Source organism: Gymnodraco acuticeps, unplaced genomic scaffold (assembly GCF_902827175.1).
Source record: "Gymnodraco acuticeps unplaced genomic scaffold, fGymAcu1.1, whole genome shotgun sequence".
NCBI lineage: Eukaryota > Metazoa > Chordata > Actinopteri > Perciformes > Bathydraconidae > Gymnodraco > Gymnodraco acuticeps.
The window spans coordinates 847,468-858,711 of NW_022991444.1; the positions used below are offsets into that span (position 1 = coordinate 847,468).

Genomic DNA, 11,244 nt, shown 5'->3' on the forward strand with positions numbered 1-11,244 from the left:
TAGTATCAGGATGGAACACTTGTCTTTTTCTCTGCAAACAGAATCTACCTACGGGTACAAATAAATAACCTGAACCTGAACCTGAACTACCATTCTACCTTTTAATCTGCAGATAGCATTTGATCACAATTTGGATAAATGAACGCCTTAAAAGCATGTTTTTTTTTGTTGCATTTAGGCTTCAAAGTGAACTATCCAAAATGATCACCATCCTGATCCTGCAGTGCCGTAGGCCCACACGGTAGAATCAGAGGAGTTAAATAACTCATCCTGCTACCCCTGTCGATGAGTTTATTAGCCCTCGCCATTAAAATGTCTCCTTCATTAGCCTCAGTGAAATGTCAATCACAGGGGTTGGAAGGGTGTGTATGCGCGTCTGTGCTAATCAGACATATCTGCGGAGCTTCTGACACGCTGGGATAGGCTACATGCACTAGGGTCTGAGACGTACTTCCGCCTTAGCCGTTATACTGCTCGGACGCTTCCGGGTTGCTTCTGGTCTGCGTAGCTGAGTGTCCACAAATGTTTTACTGTTTAAATCTGTGGTTTAAATATGAGTCGACGGAAGATTTTCAAAACGGAGCATTTGCAAAGACAAGTAAAGAACTACTCCGAGCACTGCTGTGTCCCACTTTGTACGGCGTCAGCTAAATTCAACGGCGTCCTAAGTTTCCATGGCTTTCCGACCGAACTCGAGCTGCGAAGACAGTGGCTGGTTAAAATACGACGCGATAACTTTACAATCTCCTCTCACTCCAAGGTCTGCAGTCGTCACTTCGCTACAGATCAACTAATAGAGCCAAACACCCTTGATGGCCGTAGGAGGCTTGTGAAAGGTGCTGTCCCAACTCTGTTTGAGTGGAATCACTTCACTGCTCAAACACCGCGGGCTAGTGTTTGGGAGAGAAGGGAGCGGCCCACTGAACCAGTCTCTCGGGAGGAGCAGGAAAAGCACATCGATGTCCGTGACCATGATTACTGCTCAACCCCTGAACCAGCTTCACTGGACATGTCCTCTCAAGCTACAGAAGACAACTCCAAAACATTGGAGGATCTGCAGAAGAAACTGCAGGAGTTAAGAGTCCAGCGAGAGTTTTGCTTACAGCGGTTTGCTGGCTCCGACGACAACATCCGATTCTATACCAGGTAATGTTTTGGCTAAATTCTATCCAAGTTTTTGAGATGGGTTAGCTTATAAAGAATCCTGTTTACCTGCCGTTTGACTGCTGACTATTTGCATGCAGTGTTGGAATAAGTAGGCTACTCAACTTAACTGAAGTATAAGTACAAATACTATGGTTTGAAAATACTCCTGAACTGAACATGTAGAATCATAAATCATGTGTTTTCATAAGTAACTAGAAACTATGAAGGTTAACTAAATGTGGTGGAGTAAAACATACTAATACTAACAACATACTGATAATACTTTACTACAAGTGGAAATCTTCAAAACCTTACCAAAGTAAAAGTACATGTCAATATCCACTGCGTTTCTCCCAGTTGCACACTTAAGAATGAAGAGTAAAAGTAGTCGTTCTGTGTAAAATGTTCCCTGTATGTTTTAGATTATTATTACTGCTGCTTTAATGTAGTTGTTACATGTTACTGCTGTATATTACTATACCTGCACCAAGTGCCTTCTTAATCAGTCTATTTGAATTGTAATGTATTATAGCAAACAAGAGGAAAGCATTAGCCCATGTGTTACAGTTAACGAGTCAATTAATGACTGACATGTGTCTTTTGTGTACAGATTCCCGAGCTATAACCACCTGATGGCCTTCTGGTTTTTGATTGAGCCTTCCATTTATAAAATGGTTCGTGTTACAAGAGCGATATCAGCTGCCAAGAGGAATGAAGAAGTGGTTACACACGCATGTCCATCAACGGTAGGCTACGTTTCTTTTAACACACAATCTAAACACAAACTGAAGGGAAAATGTTTCTCCGACATTTCATTGCTTTCGTGTAGGCTAAAAGGCTATAGTACTCAATCCTTTTTGAATACATCAGAGAACTAAAACAACTTAATGTTTTTCCCATGGTGTGCTACACTCATGACATTAATATAGTACCCTTTTTTTGTTTATCTTCCAGAGACAGCTGCTTCAGCCAATTGACGAGTTCTTCCTTTTTCTCTGCTTCCTGTCGGTGGGTTTGAAAGAGAGGGACCTTGCAAACCGCTTCAACGTACACCAGTCCACTGTGAGCCGCATCATTGCAACATGGACGAGTTTTCTTACAACTTTATTGGGGTCACAGTGCATCTGGCTTACACCTGCAGAAGTTCAAGCCCACCTCCCAGAGGCATTCAAAGATTTCCCAGACACACAGGTGATCCTGGATTGCACAGAGCTGAGGTGTCAAACACCATCCTCACTCCTCCTCCAAAGTGAAATGTATTCTACATACAAATCTCACTGCACCATGAAAGCCCTGGTTGGCATAGCCCCACATGGCGCAGTGACATTTGTTTCCAGTCTGTATGGTGGTTCTGTCAGCGACAAGGAGATTTTCAAACAATCTGGAATAGCTGCGTTGTTGACTGAAAACATGGCAGTGATGATAGATAAGGGCTTCCTGATCAGCGATTGCTGCAAATGCAAGGTGTACTGCCCACCTTTTCTGTCAAAGCAGAAGCAAATGCCAGCCTATCAGGTGAGGGAGACACAGGCCATTGCCAGACTGAGAGTTCATGTGGAGCGTGTCATTAGGAGGATAAAAGAGAACAAACTTTTTGATGGTGTCATCCTCCTGTCCCATGCCTACAACATCAACCAACTGTTTGCAGTAGCATGTATGCTGTCAAACTATCAGAACAAAGCACTGGTCAAGAAATGGGTGAAATAAGACAAGATGATGACACCTGTGCAGGTAGCTGTGATTAAGCTGGGTGAGCACACCGTAATCCCGTGTTGCCTGACACACGCTAGTGTTTTGTTTGAATAAATGGTAAATAGCAAATTACAATGCGTTGATGATTTCTTACAAATGCACTGATTTACTATTCATTACACAAATCACTTCACTTTATTGTCTTTTTAAATACAATTGTATATTTATTTACATATATGAAATGTGACAAACAATATATATCAAAAACAACATATTGAAATCACATGTTGTTGTCATTCAGAACACATGATTGAGGGATTGCCTCCTAAAAACAATGACGGCTGAACCAGGGTCTAGCAGCTAACTGCTTACAGAGTTAACAATGGCTACAGTGCCCACTACTTTTTTAATGACAGGTACTTCGGCATGTATGTGTAAAAAAAAAAAAAGTCTACTTTTTCTCTGATTGCTCTTTGCACTTCTGGATCTGTGTATATTCTTTGCACCAGGTAGTCCTCTTGTGCCCACACTACAAAATCACACCACTGCATCCCAGATACAAGAAGTTGACCCTGTACTTGCCAGTAATAGGCATGGCTTTTCTTGAGCTTAGGGGAGCCACATTCCATCTGCACATATTTGCAGTCGACATCATTTGGGACATTGGGACATTTGAATTCAACAAGGCCAAATTGGGGATATTCTGTTGGGTCAAAAACAACTCCATCAGGGGAGGCACCAAGCCAGGGCGTAGAGGGGTGAATGACAAGGCCACAAGGGGAGTAGTTCACGTTTGCCAGTCTACTATATTCAGCTGCTCCTGTGGGCTCCATCTCGGCACCTCTCCTCATTTCTGCAGTCTGCCTTGTACCTTTGAGTATTCGCTCTGCAAGAGAGTTAGCAGAGCTCTCACCTCTGACGTGACAAATCTCTCTAAACCTAGAGGCAGTAACCCTGGGTTTGCGGAGCAGATGCCACTCTGAGCTAGAGCTTTGCTCACGGGTAGCCTCCTCAATTTTGTGAGACATTTCCAAATCAACAGATAAGCTGTTCATATGTAGTTGCTCCTCTTCTGAGCACACCAGCGATAAATCACATGGCAAGATCACATACCCCTCTATGGGCAAGTGGGGTGTTGGTGGTGTGTCAGTGTGAAGTGTGGTGTACCGAGACGTCAAAGCAGGCATCTGATAGGACAGAACACTGCCCTCCTGCACAATCCCGAAGGCACTTTCCACAAGGGGCTTGTCAGGTCTCATGTTCATTGTGGTCACAAGCGGCCTGTCTTCAATGCTGAATGCTGAGTATGCCTCCGTAACTCTGAACAGGCAGGGATCTGGTAATGGCCCCACCATGCCTCTGTAGAATCCACTCCTACAAAGAATGGCAAAGACAATATAGCACATTAATGTGACAATAAAGGTTAGGAATACAGCACCAGAATTATGAATTTTAAAAACACAGGAAACACAATTTTCCAGCTAAAATGACCTTACTCCAGTCTGCACCATCCTATTTGGTACAGGCTTGGTGAAGACCATGGAGTTGATGGGCCCTGGCTTCACACCCTTAAGGAAAAGACAATTACTGTTCGTTGAGTCACTTTAAAACAAAAACTCTGTGAAAGATTACAAGTATTTGAACCTCATTGAAATTACCATTGTTCGCGGCTTGTGCCATTGCTGTTCCGATTCAGTACAGCTATGCACAGGTGGCACAACTGGCATGTTCAGTTCAGTGTAGTGTGCTGTTTGGAACAGCAATGCTACTGTGTGATTGCACAAAACAGTTCCTGCAACACAGGAGCACTGGTTGTGCGTGAGCACCACTGGTGATGAATCACAAAGCGTTATCTAAAAAAGAGAGAAGAAATACTAGTGATTAGTAACCTCACTTGTTACTATGAGCCAGGAGGTTATTATGAGTAGAATTATTGGTTATTTTTACTGACCCATTATCCTAGAAGAAGCATGTATTCCTGAATGCTTAGTGTTACCCTCTTACCCTACAATACCACAATGAACTTTCTTTGGAAACTAAGATGCCTTGAAAATTGTATTAAAGCAGTTTTTACTATATATTTGAACCCCCAAACTTACACATCCATAATCAATGTAATAATATCTGACCAATCAGCTGTGATAAAGCAGGGAGAAGTAGGACACTGTTGAGATTCCCTTAAGGTAAACTAATGTTTAACTGAACTAAAACTTAATAAACAGGGGGGAACACTGTCAATGCTGCCTGCCTACACTCAAACTGTGTGCTGTCTCGCTCTTCCGCATTGACCTGTAGCACAAGGCTCTCACGCTGACCTGCCCTGTCAGCCTGTCTTTATTGGACACTGAATGAAGAAAAACAGAGCAACAGCGTTAGATCTATACTCACGTCAACACATCTATGGCAACATTGCTTTACAAAAGCTGATACCATTATACAGTGTGGCTAACAACAAGATAACCTTGGCTAGGCTATAAGGCTATTAAACGATAGTATTTGTTAGCAAAATGGCTAATGTTTTAAAGAATTAACACCAGAAACAGTACATAGCGTTACCCAGAGCCCTATAGTAGTCTACTATAGTAGTAGTATAATAATAATAATAATAGTAGTTATACTATAGGGCTCTGGCGTTACCTAGCTTTTGACAGCTAATGTTAGCGTAACCCGGAGCATAAGCTAGCTGGTTAGTACCGGTTACCTTCTTACCTTCATAGTTGTGTATATATGACGCAGCATATAATTTGAAGCCTTTATCGAGTTTGCTGGCTGGGGCTTTAGTCGTCCGGCAAATCCGATGAACATCTGACATTTTTAATTTCGGAAGCTCTAGTAGGCAGCGGGTGTAGAAGGTCGTCATTTTCAAACAGGAAATGAATCGGCCGCTATGAGTAGAATGCGGAAGTGACTGTGCATGTAGCCTATTGATCAGTCACTGAGCATCAGACATCAGACGGAGAGCGGTAGCCCTCAAAGCATGCATCAGTTAGTGGACAGGAAGTGTGTTTTACTGGTGTGTGTTTGCGTGACAGGGAGATAGAAGGACAGATGCCGTATTTAACTGTGTCTTATGTGTTAGATACAGGTTGGACAAGGATATGTTTATGCTTCATAGTGCCTTTGAATTATTTCTGCCATAATGGCTCCTTCATGACCTCTTCTAACCTTTAAATGCAGATCATTTCATCAGATTTAATTATCAGAAAATCAGAGATGATGTTCATTATAAGGAATAGTACAACATGATTAATGACAATACATGACACTGGACATGTATAACACATGTAAAAGCAGATTAAAGTAGGTATTTTGATTAATAGTTCCCATGTGACTAAAAGTATAAAGCCACACCAGCCCCCTACAGCTTCCACTGTAAATATAACCATTAAAAATGCAGTGTTGGAACAAAGGAAAACACCCTACTGGCTAACTGATTTAATTGGATGAGTGATCATCTTTGTCTTTTTGTCATTTTATAGTAATCTTTCTTCTGGATAATGAGATATACTGTGTGGAAACTTAGCATTGCATGTTGCTTTGCTTACAAATGGAAAGGGTTTCATCCTTTCAACCGCATAAATGTACTTAGTGAATGTACTGTAAGAGCAAGATTTGTCTTGTGTTCGATGAAGGTAGGACAGGTCATGAGGCCACTTCTAACATTCATTTCATTTCAAACCTTTATGTATCCAGATTGTCCCTTGAGATCATAGATCTCTTTTTCAGAAACCTGCATTAATATTATTATTTTTCTGGAATATTAAAATATATAGATATTTAAAACAATGTTTTATGAAAATCTGTGACTAAGTTTGACTGGAATGGGGTTCCAACTAACAATTCAAGGTGGTTAATCAGTTTTGTGCAAAACACATGGGTCAGCATGGTTCAACCCTGTTATATCTTACACATGCTCCACCCTCTACTGGACTCAATGGGTACTACCATGGGCGTAGGAAGCATCCTGAATGTGGGGGGGACATTTTTAACGGGGGGTGTGGGGGTCCTCTTTTATGTTACTTTTATGTGGATATACTAGCATGAGGAAAATGATGGGTACATTTTGCAGTGGCGAACCGTGTCTATCACAACTGGACCTTCTGTAGACATACACCCCCCACCCCCCCTCCGCGGCATTATAATGTCTATTCACTGAATTGTCGCCTTGAAAAGGGTACTCACAAAAATTCCGCAACAACTTCAGCTTCACCTGTTGCACTTGTCATTTCAACGTTAAAAACAATAAAACGGCATGAATTGCTTCGTCGCATTCGTTCTAGATCCTCTGTCTCGAGCCAGTTAACTAGCGGGCCTTCTAGAGTACCCTGGAACCGAGGGAAACTCTGAAAGAATACGCCCATTGGCTACAAATCAATATATGATTGGTTGATCAAACTGTCAGTCCAAACGTACGCTCTCATTCAGTGCAACGGCCAGGGCATTCGATCAAGGATGTAGAATACCTTGGTTGAAGGATATTCTACCCAGAGACCCAGAACAAGATCTGATTGGTTGCTTTCTTTTCTAACACAAAACCACTGAAATGTGTAGTGCATGGTCCGAGAAGGACAAACAAATCAACGTAACACAGTAATATTACAGATCAACAACACGGATACGATTCTCATTTATTCATTTCATATACATTTTATTTAAATAATTAAATCGATTTTTTTTGTTTGTTTTATCTGAGTGTTCCAGGGTATTCTCTGAATACCTTGAAGGCCCTGACGGTTCGCCACTGACATTTTGTAATTTCATCCAGTAGTAAAGAAAGGAAACATATTTGATTATTGATTCAGAGCCGTCTTTGAATTAATAAAAAGCAGTTTAAATACCCATTTTTGTACATTTATATACAACAACAAATATTTGTGAGTGCATTGAGAGATATTGTTGTGGAGAGTCATTTATATATAAATCGCAAAATACATTTGTGAATCCTTCTGTGAGCATTTATTAATATTGAGACTGATCTGACTCCATACAGATGTTAAGTTCACCTAGGAATGGTATCATTGACTTAAATGTGCAAATAAATGTTGGTCTTCTGTCTATATTGGTCATGCCCCTTGACTGAAATGTTTGTTCAATATCCCCCCTGATGAGAGTCCACATCACAATTTACTCTAAACTGTCATTTCCCTTTCATCACTCACCTCAGCAATGAACCTCTCTCCACTGTCCCTGTGTTCTGCCTCTGACTCACTCTCAAGCGCCGCCGCCTAGATGTCAAGAGAGGTGGTGAAGTGATCATTATTGATTGAGCAGTATACTCTTTCACATTGAATCATAACAAGTACTGAATGTAAATACAACTGACTCTAAAGTAAGTTCTAGTCTGTGGCATTGGACATTTTGAAGACTCAAAGTCCCAAGCAGTAGGTAGAATATTAGCTATCTATGTAATGTGCTCAGAAAATAAATAGTTAACTGAATACTGGGATGGAAATTGCCTATAAGCACTCAGTAAAACATAAACACACACAAAAAGCTTCTGAATGATAAGAAGTGTAATTAAAACATAATGCACATTACCATTTTGAGAGAGAGTACCTAAATTAAAGAAAAAATAATCTCTTATCGAACTGAGGCTCCAGTAAAACACACTGACTGCGTCTCTACATGGACATCATGGTGTTTACATGAGCACAGAGAGATTGGGTTATTCATGTTCCCTGTTTACATGATAAATACTAGTAACCTGGCATTTCGATGCCTTTTCTCATCTAAACTATTCAGTATTTGTATCTCTCTATCATGACATAAAGACGAAACTCCTCTCCAGAAGTGAGACGCTTTTGCCACCGCCGCCATCACTGTTAACTGATTAACTGCTACAGCTGAAGACTTACTTTCCTCTTCTTTGAAAAAAATGTTCTTATGTCCATGTTGTCTGGGGGAGAAAACATATCAAACCAAGAGATCGTCAGCTTTGATTTTCGCTGTATTAACAATGTCCTGAACATTTGGTGTGTGTGCCTTACATCCGCTACCGGCATCGCTTCATACAACAGATCTGGGGCCTCATTTATAAAGAGATATATGCTCAAAAAATGGCGTACGCCAGTTTCTACGCAATGTTTGCGATTTATAAAATACTAACTTGACGGGAAAACGTGCGGTCCTCCACGCAAACTCTAACCCATGCGTGCGCACTAAGCACAACAACGGGAGAGACGAGAAACTGCGACACCGCGTTGGCAGAAGGAAGAATGGAGAGAAATATGTGGAAATAATACCATAAACAAAATGTTACCTCTCATTTATCATAGTGTTATGACATTAGGGTCATGAAGAGTGAGATCGCTACCCCTTTAAGAGAGGGGTGTGGCGCGTGCATGTGAGAGTGGGTATGGTAGAGCGAGAGTGAGCGAGCGGTATGTTTTTCTGGAAATGAAACGAGGCAGCGGGAAAAAGCATAGGTCTGTGATGTATCTTGTGAAACGGAAGAACTGAATAAATACAACGACCTCCCAAGACGGGGTCGCCTCTCTCCAGTGATTTCATAAAGTGGGTTATTGAATCCGAAGCGTGTTGCTTCTGCCCTGGGAGAAGACAGAGAGTCACCCCCCCCTGTTTCCTCGACCACGGTCTGGGAGTCGACAGGAAAGTTCAACATTGGCGACCACGAAGGGACTGTTCATGTTCAACCTAAAGACATTGGTGAGAACATAAACAGAGTAAATAAACGGTGGAGATAAACCGTGAGATTTGCCGTGCTAATTAGCAAGTTTATGCGGCTGCAAGCTAAGCTAAATGGCGGCCGCTAACGTAAACAAGCCGGAGGATTGCTACGAGCTAACAAGCTATTCCAACCCGTTCATGAGTCCAACTGCTACAGAGACACAGGTGGAATTTAAAATGGACAATGTTAATGAAATAAATAAAGTGTTTGGACGTTTTAACCCTTTCATATGTGACAATGAGCCCAGTCGACCGAGGTTTCCAAGCACAAACCCTTTTGTTCAAGACTGTGAAATACAAGGCCGAGGCCCATGCGATCACGTGTATAGCCTAGGGTGGCCATTTCCATAACACCAAAAAGGAGGACACTTTGGGATTATCTTTTAGTTTTTATCCTGGCTTCACAGAATCCTTCACACTCAAAACACAATGAGACTAGTGTACTAACCACAAGTTGAATGTCTATTTTCGATACTTTTGCCCTTTCCTGGCTGCTTCCAAGAGTTTTTTGTTTGTAAGGAGTCTCTGGTACATGTCTGTGCACTCAAATGTGAAGTTGACACAAATTTGCAGCTCTGCCTTGACACTGTCCACATCCAGACGATTTCTCTCATTTCTCCATGCTGAGGTCATCATTGAGAACACACGTTCTATATGGGCATTGCTACATGGGATGGAGAAGATATAGGCGCTGACCTTCCTCAGATTCACAAGTGGGACTTCTGCTTTGGAAAACAGTTTGAGATACCGCTCCTCACTGTGGCATCCTTCCATTTCTGAAGAGCTGAGAATAGCTTCCACCATGCCATATTCCTCATAGAGTCCATCCATGTCAATGTCTTTCAGGCTGCAGGCTTGGACTGCATCACTGTATTCTCCATAGGACACAGCAGTTGTGAGGCCAAGCTTTGACACTTTACTATGAAAGCTGTTCTCAGAGAAGTCATACCTTTCACTCACGTATTTCTTGGCTCTTTCATAGAAAACAAGAAAATCAGCCTCACATTTCTTTGCGAGATCAGGGGTTAGCTGCTTGAGTTTGTTGTTCACAGCAAAGCCAAAAAATGTGTCCTTTAACCTTCTCTCAAGTTTCCCTTTCAGTTCAGTCATTACCTTAAACACAGAGGTTATGCTGAATGATTTGGCCTCAAGTGCTTCAATGCAGTCTGAAAACACTTTCAGAATGTGACTGAGGAAGAGAAAATACATCTCAGATACTTCGTTACCATCCTCTCCAAAGCATTTCCACAACATCTTGGAGCATTCCTCCTCACCTAGACTCTGAAAGTAGCTGGTCATGGGTCTCCAACACTTCAGAATTCTGTCAATAGATGGCAGCAGAGACAACCATCTCGTGACAACGTGCCGCAGCAGATTGCATTCCTCCACTTCCACAAACGCGCAGAATTCCTTCAACTGCGCCGTTCTGCTAGCTGAGATGCTAAAATGGCTATACACCTTAAGCACAACATTTTCAATGTCAATATCCAAGTTGCTTGCTGCATATCTTGTTGCATTGTGCAGAATATGGGCTAAACAGTTTGCAGCGAGCACGTCTTTTTGAGCCAGTTTCAGTTTCTGATAAACACTGTTGTGTTTTCCATAGTTAACGCTGGCGTTGTCTGCTGCATATGCTGACATTTTTTTCACATCTAGTCCAGACATCTCCAGTTTAGATAGCAGCTGATTTGTTATAGCTTCTGACTTTTCGTTGCTATC

General features: G+C 41.7%; 2 protein-coding genes across 4 annotated transcripts; one reads left to right on the plus strand and one right to left on the minus strand.

Annotated features, from left to right (window-relative positions):
* The first annotated feature begins 553 nt into the window (after positions 1-553).
* LOC117532896 lies at positions 554-2,970 on the plus strand. Its single transcript, XM_034196491.1, has 3 exons — positions 554-1,146; positions 1,757-1,892; positions 2,101-2,970. The coding sequence occupies exons 1-3, from the start codon at positions 554-556 to the stop codon at positions 2,851-2,853; spliced, it is 1,482 nt and encodes a 493-aa protein (XP_034052382.1). The 3' UTR covers positions 2,854-2,970.
* A 222-nt stretch (positions 2,971-3,192) lies between these two features.
* LOC117532894 lies at positions 3,193-4,693 on the minus strand. Of its 3 annotated transcripts, none has more exons than XM_034196488.1 (3): positions 4,497-4,693; positions 4,335-4,406; positions 3,193-4,212 (listed from the first exon to the last, which is right to left on the minus strand). In XM_034196488.1, the coding sequence occupies exon 3, from the start codon at positions 4,191-4,193 to the stop codon at positions 3,237-3,239; it is 957 nt and encodes a 318-aa protein (XP_034052379.1). In that variant the 5' UTR covers positions 4,194-4,212; positions 4,335-4,406; positions 4,497-4,693; the 3' UTR covers positions 3,193-3,236. The 3 variants fall into 3 exon arrangements, with proteins under 3 accessions (XP_034052379.1, XP_034052378.1, XP_034052380.1); XM_034196487.1 differs by having other exon boundaries at positions 4,330-4,406; positions 4,497-4,673; XM_034196489.1 differs by having other exon boundaries at positions 4,335-4,673.
* Between the last annotated feature and the right edge of the window lie 6,551 nt (positions 4,694-11,244).